The 19,757-nt window shown below is 40.3% G+C and overlaps 1 protein-coding gene across 2 annotated transcripts in view; it reads right to left on the bottom strand.

Moving 5' to 3' along the window:
- The window catches only part of ADCY8 (adenylate cyclase 8), a 218,569-nt gene that overhangs the window by 68,378 nt on the left and 130,434 nt on the right, over positions 1–19,757 (bottom strand). For both annotated transcript variants that reach the window (XM_079901571.1, XM_079901572.1), the window contains one exon: positions 8,203–8,303. In XM_079901571.1, the coding sequence (XP_079757697.1) occupies positions 8,203–8,303 (101 nt within the window). The remainder of the gene's footprint in view (positions 1–8,202; positions 8,304–19,757) is intronic.

Genomic DNA, 19,757 nt, shown 5'->3' with positions numbered 1-19,757 from the left:
TTTCTTTGTCTCCTTCCACTAGATTATAAGGCTCAGAAGGGAAGGGTTTTTTTTTGTTCTTGTTGTTTTTGTTTTGTTTTGTCTTTGTCTTGTTTTTTGTATTTTTTGTTCAGTGACATAACCCCAGCATCTAGAACAGATCTGGCTCACAATAGGCAAGGTTTCCCCAGCCCCATTTGGGAGAGGTACCTGGTCCTTCCTTCTCTCTCTCATTTAAAACTTTTTTTAAAAAATTGTAAAATGAACCATAAATACAGAAAACCACATAAGTATCACTTAATTAGTTATTTTAAAGTGTCTGCCTTAATAAAGGACACTCAGTTCACGAAACAGAACTTTGTGGGGCATTCCGAAGGTCCATCCACGTCCCCTGTTCCAGGCATAATCCTCTCTCCCATCCCGTTAACCACTTTCCATTTCTTTATAGTTTTATCATCCTTTTTAGACACTACAGTTTAGTCTTGCCTATTTTTTTGCTAAGTTTGATTTGTCTTCTAAGTCTTTAGAAAAAATCTACAGGTTCTCTCTTTATCTCATTCCTCACAATTTATTTATTGAAGAGTATGTGCCCTTGACCTGTAGTCTTTCCCACTGTCTGGATTTTACTTTTTTTTCTTTTAATTTATTTTCTTGAAGTATAGTTGATTTACAATGTTGTGTTAATTTCTGCTGTATATATATATATATACACAAAAGTATATATATATATACCTTTTCATATTCTTTTCCATTTTGGTTTATCACAGGGTATTGATGGTAGTTCCCTGTGCTATATAGTAGGACCTTGTTGTTTACCCTGGATTTTGGTTCTGTATACTCATGCAATATCTTCTGTCCCCTGTGAGTCCTGCAAATTGGGAACTGGATTCCTGGTCACACAGGTTTGGCCCCTTTGATAAGACTACAGACTTGTGTTCTTCCATCAGAAGATACATTTGTCTTTCCTTTTTGTGCTGTTAACTCCTAGATCCATTAATTCATTGAGAGTTGGAAAATGGTGATATTTTAATTCTATAATTTCTTTAAATTGTATTAGCTTGAATGATTTTATGATGTTTCCACTCACCTGATCTTGCAGTTCATGCAGGAAAGACAGGAAAAAAAATTGTTTCTTTCCCTTTTTTCACTAGTTTGCAATACAACAGATCAGTTCCCTATCATCCACCAAAGGTTATCAACCCTTAAAAATGTCATTATAAACTCATAAAGTTTAAAATATTTGCTGGTTTTTGATCGACTGTTTTAACAATGATCCACACTGGGGCTAAAATTATTCCATCTTTGGACAATGGAAGCTTCTTCAATGCAGTTTCTGAGTCCTTTAGAGGTAACTAAGAAGCATGATGGCTTCTTCGCATTCTAGTAGGACAAGAGGTTCCAGGCCTATCTTGCACATTTCCTGTCCCAGCCGTAGAATCAAACATATCTCCAAAATTAAAAAAACAAAAAAACCAACTGTGATATGTTACTTCCGGACCACAATCTGGCCCCTAGTTATGCTCACATATACTTAGACTGCGTTGGAAATTCTTTCTAGGATTTCCCATATTTATATCTCCAATCCAGGATACCATCTTCCTTCTAGTTCTCATGTCTTAAGCTCTTCTTGCTGTGAAAGTTTCTCAGACTTCCTTTGTTTTACTTTATTTTTTAACATCTTTATTGGAGTATAATTGCTTTACAATGGTGTGTTTGTTTCTGCTGTATAACAAAGTGAATCAGCTATACATATACATATATCCCCATATCCCCTCCCTCTTGAGTCTCCCTCCCACCCTCCCTATCCCACCCCTCTAGGTGGTCACAAAGCACGAAGCTGCTCTCCCTGGGCTATGCGGCTTCCCACTAGCTATCTATTTTACATTTGGTAGTGTATATATGTCCATGCCACTCTCACTTCATCCCAGCTTACCCTTCCCTCTCCTCGTGTCCTCAAGTCAATTCTCTAAGTCTGCATCTTTATTCCTGTCCTGCCCCTAGGTTCTTCAGAACCATTTTTTTTTAGATTCCATATATATGTGTTAGCATAGGGTATTTGTTTTTCTCTTTCTGACTTCCTTTGTTTTAAATGACCTTGACCGTTTTGAGGAGTACTGGTTAGATATGCTGTAGAACGTCTTTCAGTTGGGATGTGTCTGATGTCTCCTCGTGATGAGGTTATGGATTTTGGGGAGGAAGACCACAGAGCTCATGCCATTCTCATCACAGCTCATCAACATGACATCACTGTTGACGTGAACCATTATCAGCTGGCTGAGGCAGTGTGTACCGGGATTCTCCGTATACCCCGCCATCCACGCTGTGGAAGTCACCTTCAGCATAGCCATACTTGAGGAGGGGGGCTTCAGTTCCACCTCACTGAGCACAGAGCATCTACATAAATTCCTTGGATTTTTCCCCATGGGAAATTTGTCTGGTCTTCACCTTTTATTTATTCATTCAACCATTTATTTACGTCAGTGAACCTACGGATATTTATTTTATATTTTGGGTTATAATCCAATACTACTTTATTTATTTTCTTGCTCAAGTTGTTCCAGCTCTGCTTCCAGGGAGCTTTCCCTGTGTCCCTTTGACATACTTCCATGTGTGTGTATGTTTTAATATTTCCTTCTTTTCTGGCCCTAAATGATGTTCCAGGCTCCTCCTGTATACTTACTAGCCCAGACTTAGAATCAGCCAGCTCCCCAAGGAGCCCTGGTTCCTTATATTGGATATGGATATTAGAAATCAAGATCAGGGCTGTGCTCATTGCTTGATGTGGTGTTACTACTGAGGCGTCATTGCTCCTGGGCGTCCTCTGCTGACAGAGCAAGGACACACATATGTGTATTCTAATCTGTATCGATAAACATATCTGTGTTTATACAGACAGCCTATATCTAACTATAACTACAGTGAGCTAAACAAATTCATACTAATGTCTCCAACTGTAATCCTTTATCATAGGGATCATTCTAGCGTTTTCTCCTTGCTTATCTGTAACCTTCTCCGTCAACAGTGAGAAACTTGACTCCCGCAGTCTTCCATCCATTTACTTAACTGTTGAAATTATAGCGCACATATACTGTGGTTCAGGTTGTTCACACATAGCTCCATGAGAAACACCTTTATCAGCTAACGCACGGCGCTACTGCACAGTTCTTTCTGCGTTTAGTCCTCAAGAGTCCACGCATCTCCAAAGCTACTTAGGAACCACCTTTTCTCCCCACCCGCTTTGGTGAGGTTGTTTCACACTTTTAATACAGTTATGTTCTTTTATCGCAGTCTGATTTCATCATGGGTTTCCCTGAACTCGTAAACAATTTTAAAACATTTGTATACATTAAGGTTTTCATTCTCTGTGCTGTAAAGTTCTATGGGATTTTACAAATGCATGGTCATAGTATCATGACCATTACAATGTCATCCTGAATAGTTTCACTGCCCTAAAAACATCTCCTGGGCTTCGTCTATGCAATGATCCTTTTCCTCCTCACTCCCCAAATAATATCCTCCTTCCTTTTGCATGCTCTCTGACTTTTTTTTTTTTTTTTTTTTTTTGCGGTACGCGGGCCTCTCACTGTTGTGCCCCCTCCTGTTGCGGAGCACAGGCTCCGGACGCGCAGGCTCAGCGGCCATGGCTCACGGGCCCAGCCGCTCCGCGGCATATGGGATCTTCCCGGACCGGGGCACGAACCCGTGTCCCCTGCATCGGCAGGCGGACTCTCAACCACTGTGCCACCAGGGAAGCCCATGCTCTCTGATTTTAACTGAGCATTTCATATGATTCCATTTTGTTTCCTTTCTTAGCATATCAATTTTATTTGTTTTAAAATTTTTTTAGTGTTTGCCCTAGAGTTTACAATACGCTTTTGAAATTAATCTAGGTCTACCTTCAAATTATACTGTAGCACTTCATGCGTAACGGGGGTACCTGAAAACAAAGCATCCCCAATTCCTCCCTCACATGCCTTATTGACACTGCTGTCGTTCATTTCACTCATCCATATGTATAACCACTAAATACATCGTTATTGTTACTTTAAACAGTTATCTTTTAGATCAATTAAGAATATGAAAAAACCATTTTATTTAACTTCGTTATTCCTTCTCTGATACTCTTCCTTTCTCTGCGTAGAGCAAGTTCCTGATCTACATCATTTTCCTTCTGTTTGAAGAACAATTTTTTTTTAACATTTCTTGCAGGGAAGGTCATCTGGAAATGCCATTTTTATTTGTCTGATAAAGTCTTCATTTTTCTTTTGCTTTTGACTTCTAGGTTGGTGGCTCCAGCTCCGTTCTCTTCTTGCTTGCACAGTTTCTGATGAGAAGCACCGTGTAATTCTTCCTCTTCCTCTATAGGTAAGTAGTAACCCCCTCCCCACACGGCCCTGCACTGTGTCTTCCATTAAGACTTTGTCTTTGGTTTTCTGCAATTTGAATATGACATACTTAAGTGTGTTATTTATTTGTTTGGTTATTTATTTATTGTATTTATCCTGCCTAGTGTTCCCTGAGGTTCCTGGTTCTGTGCTTTGGTGTCTGTCATTAATTTTAGAAAGTCTTCAGCCATTATTACTTCAAAGATGTTTTCTGCTCAGCTCTCCTTTTATCTCCTTCTGGTATTCCAATTACGCGTAAGTTACACCTTTGGGAATTGTCCCAGAGTTCTTGAATGCTGTGATTTTTAATTTTTTTTAATTTCATTTTTCTTTTTGCATTTCAATTTGGGAAGTTTCTATTGACCTATATGCAAACTCACTGATTCTTTCCTTGGCGTTGTTGAATCTACTGATGTGCCCATCAAAGGCATTCGTTATTTCTATTATGGTGTTTTTGAGTTCTAGCATTTCTTTTTGACTTTTCCTTAGAGTTTCCAACTATTGGGTTGGAATATATTGCCCATCTTTTCTTGCATGGTGTCTACTTTTCCCGTTGGGATGCTTGATATGGTAATAATAGTTATTTCAAATTCTCTTTCTGATAATTTCAACAGCTGTGTCATAACTTGAGTAGTCTAGTTCTGATGATTGCTTTGTCTCTTCTTCCCTTTTGACACGACTTGTAATTTTCTGTTGAAACCTGGTTATATTGTATCAGGTAATAGAAACTGAGGTGAATACACCTTTACTGTGAGGATTTATAAATATATTAATCTGGCTAGAGGTTGGGCTATGCTTGGTGTTTGCAGTACCTGTATGTAGCAGTGACTCCAGATTCTTCTTGTTTCCTTGTGTTTGAACCGAACTCCCCTAAATACTGAGAAAGAATCTGGGCCTTGCAATTCTTTCAGCCACAGCCTGCAAATAATATACTGGGTTGTTGGTGTGGGGAGCAGGTGTGGGGCATGGGGCTTTGTCAATCCTTTAAATCTCCTTTTCGACTTTAAAATATTCTTCCTTTCCACCTTCTATTTCTCTTAAGGCATTATGTGCTATGTTCATGTGCCCTATGTTCCCTCGTATTAAGTCTTCATTTCTGAAATGTATCTTTCTTTTATTTTTATTTCCTTTTTGAACACTCTTCCCAAATCGCTAAGTTTTTTCTAATTCTGATTTAGGCTGTCATTTGATGTCTTAAGTCACATTAAGCGTTTCAGTTCTTTTTGAAATAGTAGGTTAATGTTTTGTTATATGTTGTAGGCATGTCTTTTTGGAGTGCTTTCATTGCCTATCAGGATATTAATCTACTTTTAATTCTTGTTTTTCTTATAATAGCTTACTATGGGATTGTCATCAATACATTTTGTTGCTAATTTTTGTGTAAAATTAACTTTGTTGAACATTTATAAAGAGGTGTTGTTTGGGATAGTTTATTTTTTAACTCCACAGAGACTTCTTTAGTTGTTTTCACATAGTATTCAAAACATGATGGCTAGATTCCCTTTCCACTTTTACTTGGACCCTCCCTTCTTCATTATAACCCTATCGTGAGTAATCTTTTTTTTTTTTTGTGGTACGCGGGCCTCTCACTGTTGTGGCCTCTCCCGTTGCGGAGCACAGGCTCCGGACGAGCAGGCTCAGCGGCCGTGGCTCACGGGCCCAGCTGCTCTGCGGCATATGGGATCTTCCCAGACCGGGGCACGAACCCACATCCCCTGCATCGGCAGGCGGACTCTCAACCACTGCGCCACCAGGGAAGCCCTATTGTGAGTAATTTTGATCCTATTCATACAGTTCCTTCCAGGGCCCTATCCTGGGAGGGAGATTTGACTGGTCAGTTTTGGGAGTTCATAGTGTCTGACAATTCTAGCTCTTTGGACCTTAACTGCAGACCTTTGCGCTCACCTGACGTTGGATTGGGCAAACCCCCTCCCACTTTCAACTGCTTTTGCAGTTTGGCCCATGGCCCTTCCCAGTGAGTATCTGTTGGCGATACTGGGGCTCTTTTCCTCCCAGATATGACAGATGCCTACTTGTTTCTTTCCAATTCCTCCCACACGGATGTTGATATCACACCCCATCTTGGGGCTCTTGGGAGATTGTCATTCCCATTTTTAAATGTATGGGTTTACCACATCACCTATTTTTGTTGTAAATATGGTCCTTGAGGTTTTTGGTTTTATGCAGTTGCTCAGATATGTGGGAATTCTGAGAAATTCAGAAATGGACTACTTCTACCACCATCTTCCCTGAATCCCTTTTCCCCTTACACCCCTGCCAATCTGGAAAAGGTCAAGCATTGCCATTCCCTGACTGTTAGTTAACCTGAACGTCTTTCCTTCACAGAATCATGTTACAACCTTCCTCAAAAACCTTCAGGGTCTCCTTCCTGCTCCCAGATTCAATTCTAAATTCCTTACCAGAGCATGTGGACGCTGCCCTCCTGCAGGTTATCTCCCTTTTCAGCCATGGCACCCACCACATCCTTGCACAAATGCTTGACCCTTAAGTCTTCCATTTACTCACCGTGCTACAAACACGAGGTTGTTCACATCTCTGTGCTTTTGCCTGCACTGTTTCCTAAGCTGCGGACACTCTTCCACTCTTTCTCCCTCATCCTACTCAGCTCAAAGCATCACCCCTTGTGCCAACTTTCTTTAAACCACCTAGGCAGAATGAATCACTGATTTTGGCACAAAGCAGTTAAGTAATTAAAAGCACAGACTGTCTCTGTGTTCAAATCCCAGCTCAGTCACTATATAGATGGGGATTAGAATGCTGCCTTACTTACTGGTTATTTTTGAGGCTTTATTGAGACAATCTGTGCAAAGGATTTAGCACTTTCCTGGCATATAATAAATGCTCAGTAACTGGAAGCCATTATTAACGTCTCTCTCTCTCCCACTAAATTATATCTTAGAAGATGCAGACTTCCTCTGGAAAAATTATACCATCCTCGAGGGCTAGCAAGTTGCTTTGCCTGTATTAGACATTTAACTAATATTTGTTGACGTTATTTTTTAACCACACGAAAGGGGGAAATTCCTGGTTAGTTTAGGGAGAAGGGAATATATCCGAGAAAAGAGGCAAGGGTTACCTTACAGTGCAGGAGAGAGGAAAAAACATGGTCATTGGACTAATCCAGAACTAGATTCAAATGCTGGCGCTGGCACCTATAACCTGTATAATAAAAGTCTGTGTCTAATTGAGTCTTAAGAGTCCAGGCTGTGGAGCTAGACTTCCTGATTTTGAATCCAGGCTGTAACATTTTTCAGCTGTGAGACCTTGAGCAACTTATTTCATTACTCTGGGCCTCAGTTCTCTCCTCTTTCAAGTGAGGATAATGACCTACCTCATAGGGTTGCCATGAGATTTAGGTGTGTACTATATATAAAGAATTTGGATCAGGGACTGGCCACATATATTTGTTTGTAGTATTATTAGAGTGCCAATTCTGCTGACCCTGGAAGCTATGATCCTGTATCTATGAACAACAAAGAGGTAATTAACAAAGGGACAAGTTAATGGGGATGGAGGGACTTATACTTACTTTCTGCATTCATGGGTGCAATGTCAAATAAAAGGGAGGCCTACGTTGATTTTGGTGGTTGTTTTTATTAAGATTGGGAAAAAGCCCTTGTCTTGGTAGAGTAATGAGATTACTATGCAGCATAAGACAACCAGAACAGACTCTGATACTGTCAAATATTTTGCTATGAATCCTGGATCCCGTTATGGTAAATTCTGATCCCTTGAAAAGGTCAGCGGCTAGCTCCAGGTGAGGGCCCATCAACTCACAAAGACATTTCATCTGATAACTTAGTCCCTTCATATTTACCTTGAAGAAGGAAGCAAACTTTGTATTGCCGTGATAAATAGAAGAACGATAAACGCACAGACCAGGTTTGATTTGAATACTTCGTCCCTCATTTGAGAATACTGTAATGAAAAAAAAAAAAGGAGAATGAATTACTTCGCAGTAGAGTTGGGCACTTGGAAGAGTGAAGTTTTACTAGTGTTTGGAGTTGGGGATAAACATCAAGAAGAGACAAGGCATTTAAATGTGTATATTTTTAAAATTAAGAGGCATCCATATCTTAATATAACCTTCACGGAGCACTTTCTCCATCCCTCCCACCAACCTTCCAGTGAGAGCCCAGGGGTGAATACGATTCCCTTCACAGTAGAGGGGAACGTGAGAGGGACTTTGCATAAACTTATAAGCCAGTTCTCCTCCTTCCTCCCAAATAACATCATTTTAACAAAACAGAAGAGCACACAACCATATACACAGCAAATCAAATTCACATTGACGTTCTTCATGAGTAAACGTTAAGTCATTTAAGGATCTTGCTCTTGTGGACACAGGGAAATTTTTGACCAGAGAGTCTGCCTCTCTTCTCATAAAAACTACTGAAAAAATAAATTCATGGAATCTTAGAATAGAAAACAGCCAAAGAAATTTCCAGCAAGGGCAGCTGTTTCATTTTGCACAAGAGAAACCCAAACTGATCGACCAATGTGCTTGACTGCCCTTCTGTTGTCTGCTCGAGGTGGCCCCGGGGAATGCTGCTAACTTTGTTTTGATTATCCAGAGAACTCAGTAATTTTGTTGTCCAGCCTTAGAAGCTTCTGGAAGGTCAGCACTGAATGTGCGTATACTTGCCTTAGTCCTGCCTAGTTTCCTGAACCATCTTCCAGTCACTGAGACATAATTCAATTCCTTCAGAAGAAGAAAGGACTTTTAAAGCTGAAAAAGATCTTAAAATTAACCTAAACCAAGTCCTTCTTTTTACTTTAATGCCAGAGAGGTCTAGTAACTTGCCATAGATCACACAGCACAGAGCATTTTGGGGGGTGAGAACAGAAAGCGAAGCATGGCTTTGGAACTATATGATCCCTGATTTGAATTTCACGGTTATTTTATAAAGGAAGCCAGTAAACAGAGCTATCCCAGCATCTCCGGGTCTATGTCCCTAATACCAAGAGAAGATTTGGTCAGGTCAGTGAAACAAAATTAGTCCAACTTGTTGATATGGGAGTCATAGTCAATGGTTACATGATTGTTATTCTCTTGCCTATTTCTTGGCGTGGTCTGGGTTTTAGACTGAACTCACTGATCGATGTCATGGCTGTGATTTGGACAGTGGCAATGACAGGTAGCTGGTGAGATCCATGGGGGAAGCACAATGCTGCTCAGAAACTGCACATTCATTGCTGTCATAGGGCAATGCTTTTTCTGCTCCCTGGTGTGGAGGCTTCAGCCTGTTTGCTGACAACCTGCTCCATATCTAGAGGGGAACAAGCCCCTGAACAATCACTGTAGCCACCATCTTCACTCCTGATAAAGCTACAGAAAATCCATGTTACTGATAGTTTTCAAAGAGCCCTACCTAAGAACAGGGCACCACCAGAGAGACCCACACATACCAGCCTGAAGATAAATGAAGGAGCCACAAAGCAGTTAATTCAAAGAAAGATAAATGTCTGAATTCCTTCGAACAACCGATTGCACAAGATCTAATTATTCTTTGTTGGCTGTCTGCTTTCAAACCAGCTTGGTTATTTAGATTTAATAATGAGATTTTTTTTTTTTTTTTTTGCGATACGCGGGCCTCTCACCGTTGTGGCCTCTCCCGTTGCGGAGCACAGGCTCCGGAAGCGCAGGCTCAGCGGCCATGGCTCACGGGCCCAGCCGCTCCGCGGCATGTGGGATCTTCCCGGACCGGGGCACGAACCCGTGTCCCCTGCATCGGCAGGCGGACTCTCAACCACTGCGCCACCAGGGAAGCCCAATAATAAGATTTTAAGAACAACAATAATAATTTTTCATGTACCGAATCTCTCTCTTGCTGCTTTTCATCATCTTCATCTTTATCATCCTCACCACTTCCATCATCACAGCATCTTGGAGTCATGATGGACCGTTGCCTATCCTTTCCGTAACATCCCTGAGGGCTGCTCAAATGCCTGCTGATTATCATAGATGTGACCTTTTCTGCTTTGCTGGTGGCAGTGGGGTTCTCTTCTCCGAACTGCGGCAGGGCATCCTAGGGTTTCAAACACCCTCAACTTGAATCCTCCTAGCGCCTAAGAGCTCATTCCTTTGCAAAAGGATTCCTTCCCATTTTGGGCTCATTCTCACTGTGGGGAGGTTTTTTTCCCTATCGATCCCAAGCCTGAGTCCTGACTCCTTTCCTGAATGTTTTAACTGATGACTTAAAAAAAAAAAAATGTCGGGCTCCCCTGGTGGCGCAGTGGTTGAGAGTCCGCCTGCCGATGCAGGGGACGCTGGTTCGTGCCCCAGCCCGGGAAGATCCCACATGCCGTGGGGCGGCTGGGCCCGTGAGCCATGGCCGCTGAGCCTGCGCGTCCGGAGCCTGTGCTCCACAACGGGAGAGGCCACAACAGTGAGAGGTCCGCGTACAGCAAGAAAAAAAAAAAAAAAAGTCACATAATCATCATTTGTCCAGACTAAAGTTGCATCTGGTTTCATGTTGTTCATTTCCTTCAGAAGTCAAGCTGGTTGGTGACAAAGTATCTGCTGTACCCCCAGATCTTCCACTCTGTCAGTGTTTCACTGTGAGCAAAGCCAATTCCTTTTAACCTCACTTTTCTTAACTATCAATCGGGGGAATGAATACAATGCACAGGTTTTGCAGTGCTCTTTCATTTTACTGTATTTTATTACGCTAGAATTTAATAATAAATTCTCCTATTTTCAGGTTTGAACTCCAGTGCCTAGCACAGTCACAGAAAGGAATATTTGTGAAGATGAAACCAATCAAATATAAAATACTGGGTTTCATAATGGAGTGTACTTTGGAAATGTAAGGAGACAGAACTATGGAAAGAACGTTCCTAACTGGCTCAGGATGAGATTGAGTGATAATTCATTTCACTTCCTCTTGACTTACGAAGATCTGATCACTCTGGTTCACAGCTACACTAAGTTACACGTATTCTCCTTCCTGCCATAGGCAGACTCTTTATCTGGTCTCTGCTCTGTCCTCACGTGGTGCCACATATTCTTTTCTACCTTAGTGGTGAGCATGGACTCATCTAGAGCTGGACTACCCGGATGTGAATACCAGCTTCAACACTTCCTAGCTATGTACCTTGGACAAATTTACTAGGTTTTCTGTGCCACAGTTGCCTCATCCAGAAAAAGGGGATAATAATAAAAACTATCTCGTATGGGTTGCTGGGAGGATGAAATGAGTTAATATATGCAAAGTGCTTAGAGCAATGCTTATAGCAGATGGTAACCTTACATAAGTGTTTACTATAATCAATTAATTATACATATTTTTTTGCTATACTTGTTACCTTTTTGAAGCCTACTTTTCAACCACAGTGTTGCTTTCTAGAATGCTATCTTCTATTTCTCTGTACAAAATTATACCTTGTACTCAGTAGGGTCCCCCAAAGCATTGCTGACTGATTGGTCCATCAAGTTAGAAAAGATTCTTCAAAGGGGAATTATAATCTCGTGTGCAGTCTTTTGTTTTAGGAAAAGACTTTGCCCTTATTCTTTCCCTTTCTTCCTAAAAGATCCTCCATCAATGGGTGGAATTCTCCCTTCTCCAGCGACCTTTAGGAAAGCTGTCCTTGGAAATGACCACTGGGCCCTTATAATTCATTGAGTCCCTGGTCTGTAAGAGGACTTGGCAACTGTATATGTTACAAATGAGGAACTTGAGAATCAGATAGGGGAAAGAGCTGATCAAAGTCAATCAGGTGGTTGGTGGCAAAGTTCAGACGATAAGCCACATCTCCTGGCTCCTAGATCAGTGTCTTTGGGCAGGAAATGCCTGAAGACAGTAACTGAGCCAACTATAAATGGGATTAATACCAATTAAAAAGACCATGCCACTTGGAACAAATTACAAATGCTTCCTTTGAGAGCTTAGATCAGAATTTTGATTATAGTCAGCCCTCTGTATCCAGGGGTTCCACATCAGATTCAGCCAACCACAAATCAAAAATATTCGTGAAAAAAAACTCCAGGAAGTTCCCCAAATCAAAACTTGAACTTTCCAGTCACCGCCAACTATCTGCAAAGTACTTACACTGCATTTGCAACTATTAACATAGCATTTATATTGTACTAGGTATTACAAGTAAATTAGAGACTATTTGAAGTATAGGAGAGGATGTGTGTAGATTATATGCAAATACTATGTCATTGTATATAAGGGATTTGAGTGTCTGTGGATTTTGGTATCTACGAGGGGTAGGGGGGTCCTGGAATCAAGGCCCTGCTGATACAGAGGAACTGAATTGAAAAATATTATTACTTTTCAATCTGTAAGGCTTTGGTTGATTCAGGAAATGGTCAAAATCTAGTGTAACAAATTGAGTAATAATGAGTAATATCTAGTGCAAGGTGAGCAATAGGCTACACGCTTTATGCGGATGGTCTCATTCAATTATCATGACAGCACTTTAAAGAAGATCCCATTGATCATATCGCCATTTTGCAGATAATGAATCTGAAGATTAGGATCACTGAGTAACTCAGTTAGGACCTCACAGATTGTAAGGACGGAATCCAGAGAGTGCAAGTCCTCACCGGCTGCACTAACTGCTGCAACTTTGCTATTTTCAAGGTAAAATCATCTTCACAAGGTGCACGATCATGTGTCTTGTTGTATTTCAGTGATGTGGTTTACAATACAAAGAAAGAAAATGGGTTAAAAGTTTGAGTCTATGTAAATCTTCATTAGAATGAAGGTGAAACATGATCTGGGCAAAGAACGGACCTCATAAACAGCCCATGAATTAGTTTAGTAAATTGGCACCGCTGCATTTTCATGACTAATGAATAGCTCCTCAGCACAAAGCAATGCAATGTAAAGAACCCTTTCCTTAAGGCCTAGAGGAGTGAACAAGTAACAGGGAAGAAAAGAGAAGATACAGTGGATTTCATTAAATGCAACAGAATAAGAGGGACCACCGTCTTCGAATAATTGAAAAATTGTTTTTAAAATGAATATTCCTACTTGATTTGATCAGGTTGAGACTTGGGTTCCCTGCTAAGGAAGGGGAACAGGAAGGACTTGTGTTCCATTTTGTTCATGTCTGGGGATGTCGGCCCTGCACGCTCTTGAAAGGCATATTCATAAATGAACTCAGAGCCAGGAGGATCTGTGGGTTCCTAGATCTGTCAAAAGGAAGCCTGGAACCCCAAGTGTGATCACACAAGGTAAAGCCCATTCTAGATTGTTCATCCCCAGAGGTGTGACCAGGGAAGCTAGCTTGCAGAGGTGATGAACAGAGCTTCTAATTTGCTATCTTTCTTTGCCTGAGACATGCCCGGAAAATCTTCCTAGGTGGGCTGGAGGGAAATCACCCCGCTCTGCTAGATCCTCTTCTTCGACCATGAGCTAAAAGGTACTGACTGAATTCTCACATCCCTACCAGATGTAGAGGATGCTTCTAACCATAGCAATAATCTAGTTAATTGTCCAAACTACAATGATTCGTCTGGTCTTTGTTTCAAGTGTGTATGTGGATTGAAAAATTTTATAGGTGGAATGAATTTTATTTGTCACCTTGGTCCAGCTCTTAGTAATGCTGATTTCACTCAGTAAAACCTCTCAGAAATGAGCCATTAACTCCTGCCTGCGTGTGATGGGGGAAATCAGCCCCTCACTTGAGAGCCCATTCCACCTTTGGATAAATCTAATTTGAAAAATGATAATTTTCTAGCACACCTCTCATTAATATAAATTAATATGTTTGTTAAAGAAGAACCTCAACTGGGACAATCTGCTCATTTTGCATGAGTGAATGAAGGAATGTAACGTCTGCTCTGTTGAATTCATGCATTATGGAGGATGGCACTGGCTAGAGCTCCCTTAAATGAGACCATTTGGGTGAAAAGCAATTGCAATAAAAAAGCTAGGAACTAATTTTCAATAATTTCATATTTTGAAATAGAATATATTCCCTATCCTGGTGTCTAGCATCTAACCAAATCATCTTCAAGAACAACTCTACGAGTGACAGGTGTATCTGAGGAATGTCTCACTGGTATATGTCTTCCCAAGTAACTTGACCTTTGAACAAAGTAGATTTCCTCATAGTTAGTAAACTCACAAGGTCATGCTAGCATGTATTTAAGATGGACAGCTTCAGAAGAATGAGGCTGGAAGGATGCCATCCCAGAGATGACAGAAGACTCAATGATAATATGTTACATAAATATTTTTGATAATGACAATATATGGTCTTCCTTGGTAGGGGGATGGATTGTCATAGGAGACTTCCCAAGCAGAACTTCATAAAGTTTCCAACCCACCATTCTCCCAGCTCACCCTCCTCCAAATCTCCCATCCTTGGGAGAGAAGACTCTTCCTTTCTTGACTGGCCCAGTCCCCCAACAGTGAGAGTGATAACTCTTCCTTTATTCCTTGCCTAGAAGCCCCTGGTTATAGGTGATGGTGATATCCACACATGAAACACTAGGATTACTTTAAGGACTGAGCTGATGACCTTTAGGTTGAAATCATCATAATTCTATCATCCTACGCTACATTATTATAGGTGAAATTCGTACTCCTGACTCTGAAAATGCTGCTTTTGTGGGACTGGAGCTAGCTAATTGGTCTGATAAAAAAGATACAAGTGAAATGGCCCTTGATATCATTTGACTACCTAGAGGGTGTAGAAATAGCAGGAATTTTACAAGGTAATATCAAGAATGTAAAGGAGTCTCACTTAGCTACTGTTTGAATAGGGATGGATTTTTTTTTTTTTCCCCTAAGTCTCTTTGAAATCTGTCCTTCTTACTGAAGGAGGTGGCCTAAATATTCTTATTATTCTGAGCCTTATTAGAGAAGTAAAACTCAAGAGTAACCTGATCCTATAACAGAATAATTCCTTCAAAAGAATTTTTAAAAATAAGATCATGAAAATGAGCAGGAAGTGTCTAATTCAGTTAAATGAGAGAGAACACCAAAGACCACTTGGTTCAGTGTTCCATGTTCCTCTCCTCTGCATCTAAATAAGAAATGGTGTGTTTCAACAAATTTTGAACGTCTCCGAAAATAGACAAAAGCATTTTTCTCATTATCTAATTCCAGAATCCAACATCTTAATCCATCAGATTATTCATTCATTTGCCTAGCCTTCTTTGCTTTGCCAAAATTCCTCCTTAATTATTTTAGTCTACTCACTGGAACTCCAATAGGAGTTTATGGGAAGAAGAAACATTTCAAAGTCTGTGATACATTTTTCCTGAAATCTCTTAAGCCTCCACTTAGCTTTGATTTTCTTTATTAAAGGTAGAGAAAACTGAGTGAAGTTCTGAACAGAGATAAGAACCACTTGTTCTTAGCCAAAGGATTATCTCAAGGTTTCCTTGTGTGACACATCCTTGTTTTTATGTGGTTACCGATGGAACAAAAGTAATATTAAATGAATGTTTTGAAAATTTTCAGCACCGAACTTGGTTCATAGCAAGCATTATCAATGGCCTATAGGTGTGTACTTGCTTAGGACACACCTTTAGGTACTTATATAAATCTGTATTTATGAAAGTCACGACCCTGGTACCCTGGGATACTAACACATTAACACTGCTCTCCCCCCAACCCTTTTTAACAAAGTAGTTTCTCTAAAGAAGCTCTAGAAGTGTAAGATTTATTTTAAGTGAGGGTGTAGCCTCACCCAGAATTGGATTGGCACAGAATTCATCAGGAGGAAAGGGAAAACAATACCTATTGCATTTATTCAAACACCTATTATATGAGTATTATGTCATCTAATTTTCAGAACAATCCAATGAGGGGCAGGTAGTATGATCACTGTCATCTCACTGAGATCAAACACCTTGTCCTGCAACACCCAGCCAGTATCTAGCAGGAATTGGGTTCAAGTCATGTCTACTCAGTAATCAAGTATATGTTCTTCCCTCTGTCTTTTAGCAAAGACCAAACACGTGTGAAATAAATGAAGCTTTTTCATGTGTGCTGGGGTGTCCATCTGAGTGACGGAAAGCTACCAACGTGTCAGTATCCAATAACGATCGGTAAATTAATCCATTGCACCCACATCTATTTCCAAAGTGGGATTTGAACCAAGGTCTCTTTGACCCCCGAGCCTGACCTCCTGGGAGCACTGGGAGGCTCATGGAGACATTCCTCCTAGGCCTGTCTGAGGCCATGTTGGCCTTGAGTATGGACTCGGTAACTTCTGGTGTGACCTGGTCTCTGAAGGCACGAAGCAAGTGACTAGCCCAAGTCCTAACGTGCCGCCAAGGACAGAGAAAGGCGGCTGACAACTCAGGACAACGGACGCCCAGAAGGGTTTTCTCAAAATACAGGTCCCCTTGCAAAATCAGATTCTTGGGGGCAGGGTGATGGGCAGTCACCTGCATTTTAAACAAGAGCCCCAGGTGATCCTCAAGTTTGAAGACTATTATCCTAGGACAAAGAGGCTTTTTATTGCTAAATTTGTAATATTGACGAAGGAGGCCTGATTTCTCAAAGAAAAAAATTCAGAATTTAACAGAAAGATATCAGCATTGAAAGAAGGAAGGAAATCTAATCATCATTGATATGGTTTGATTTTAACACGTATCCCACTAGAATACCCACATCAAAATAGGAATTTTCAATCAATTTTGAAACTTTTATTAAACATCTTAATCTTCAGTCAAGATGAGGAAGTTGCCTCATTCTGAGATGGTCACGCTGTTTTTGTAGCACCAAGCTGAGTGAGGTCACTCCAAATAAGTGTTTTCATGTTATTAAGCTCTCTTAAGGCACTGAAAGTTTTGGGTTGGTTTCTCTGGCCTGGAAACATTAATAAATAATTATAACTAATTGCCTTCCCCCATACTAAGCTTTATTCAGAGTCTTGTCCTAGAAGAGAAATACGGGCCAGAGCCTGAGAAATATCACCTTCTTGTTAAGTGTTCTGGGCTTAAGTTCTTCACTATATAAAGAATACACACAAATCCATAAGACAGAGGTGAGCAGCACAATAAAAGATGACAATTAAGACAAAAGTTTAAGTTACACAATTAAGATAAATGGACAGATTGCACAATTAAGACAAGTGTGCAAATCACAAAAGAAGAAATATAAAGACCAAAACATAAAAGACATACAGAAAGACATTCAACCGCAATAATATATATTTTTTTAATGGCAGGAAGATGCTGCTTGTATCTTATCAAGTTGGCAAGTTTTAAAAAGTATAGGCATAATTTTTGAGCATGATTTCAGAACGCACGTCAAGTATTTTAAAATGTGCATTCTCATACCCATTCTTACGATTTTATCCTGAGAGAATAATTAAACATGGATGTATGATTTAACTATGACAATGGTCATTGCAATGCAATTTATAAAATAGTGAAAAACCGAGAGGAAAAAAAAAAGCCCCAAATGGTTAAAACATGCACTGGATTAGTATGCAGTTACAAAAATTATTTTGTAACTAAACATTTAATAATGTGGGGAAAAGCCCAAGCAAAAATGCTTAACACTATGTTACAAGGCACGATGTACAAAATGGTCCTGTTTTAATAGAAAAATTGCATAGATAAGTATAAAGAATCATACTCATGAAAGACTCATGACAGATGCCAAAATGCTAACGATGGTTATCCAGTGTTGTAAGATGACAAGAGATGTCATTTTCTTCTTGCCTTACATGCTTTGTATAAGCTTTTGCTAGTGAAAATGAATTCATTTTTTTTTAGGGAGAAAAAGAATTATATATAATAAAAGAAAAAATTCCAATATGATTGATAGTATTTGACAGACAGGTCATGTTTCCTACATCTCTTTACCATAGTTCTAATCTTTGTTTGCCCCTGAGATCTGTCAGCTCCCTCAGGAAATTTTAGCTGGAAACTAAAGAAGGGCAGAGGATTCTTCTGTGAAATCTGGGAGGAACTGGAGGAGACCTTTGAGGACGGGATTAGGGCCCCTCCCCCATCCTGGGGTCTTCCCAGAGACCTCATGGGGTTGCAGGGAAGTGAAGATGTTGAGAACCACTAATTCTAACCTGGCCAAGGTCTAAGCCTTGGGTCACATGACTTGTCACCCACGTGATTTTTGAGTGAACGGAGGTGCTGTTTATAATTACACTCAGAAAATGGATGTAAACCAGGCAAACTAGCACATGTGTTCCTCATGACCTGAGGGAATTCACAGCCTCATAGCACTGACTGCTGAAAGCTATTAGGAGCTGTCCAACTATCTCATTTCACAGATGCGAACACCCTGGAACACAGAAGGAAAATGTGCTGCTCAAACTTGGCTGAGACAAATGAGGCACGAGCACACTTTCCTGAAGCTTAACTCTAAGGATTTCTCTGTGTGTATGTGGGTGAACCACCATGAAATGACACGGCAGGGAGTGAGCGAACCTGACAATCGTCTCTCCTGAAACTCCACTGCCAAGAGTCAGATCAAAATGCTCATTGCAGTTCTATTTACAATAGCCAGGACATGGAAGCAACCTAAGTGTCCATCATCGGATGAATGGATAAAGAAGATGTGGTACATATATACAATGGAATATCACTCAGCCATAAAAAGAAACGAAATTGAGTTATTTGTAGTGAGGTGGATGGACCTAGAGTCTGTCACACAGAGTGAAGTAAGTCAGAAAGAGAAAAACAAATACCGTATGCTAACATATATATATGGAATCTAAGGAAAAAATAAAAGGGTCATGAAGAACCTAGGGGTAAGATGGGAATAAAGACACAGACCTACTAGAGCATTGACTTGAGGACATGGGGAGGGGAAAGGGTAAGCTGTGACAAAGTGACAGAGTGGCATGGACATATATACACTACCAAACGTAAAATAAATAGCTGGTGGGAAGCAGCCGCATAGCACAGGGAGACCAGCTCAGTGCTTTGTGACCACCTAAAGGGGTGGGATAGGGCGGGTGGGGAGGGAGGGAGACGCAAGAGGGAAGAGATATGGGAACATATGTATATGTATAACTGATTCACTTTGTTATAAAGCAGAAACTAATACACTATTGTAAAGCAATTATACTCCAATAAAGATGTTAAAACAAACAAACAAAAACCCAACCCATGTCTTTTGGTTCTTAGAATTCACAAAAAATATCCTGAGACCAGCTGCGAGGTGATCTCCTCAAGGATTCTCCTTAACCTGAGTCTTCATTCATTCAACAAGTATTTATGCAACACCAGGAGACATATAAAAGTCCCATTTCTCATAACACTTGCTAGATATGCTAATTTTTATAAACTAATATAACCAGGAAGTGTCTGGATGACATTTCAAAAGAGTTTTTTGTGTTCTCCAATTCACGAATAAAGGTGGAGAGGAGAACAGTTTCCCGTGTTCCTATATCTGTATATTGTTTAAACAGAATTTCTTTTCTGTTTGA

Source organism: Stenella coeruleoalba, assembly GCF_951394435.1.
Source record: "Stenella coeruleoalba genome assembly, chromosome: 17".
In the NCBI taxonomy this organism is placed as follows: domain Eukaryota; kingdom Metazoa; phylum Chordata; class Mammalia; order Artiodactyla; family Delphinidae; genus Stenella; species Stenella coeruleoalba.
Note: the sequence above shows the minus strand (reverse complement) of the source record. Positions and strands in the feature narration are given on the sequence as shown.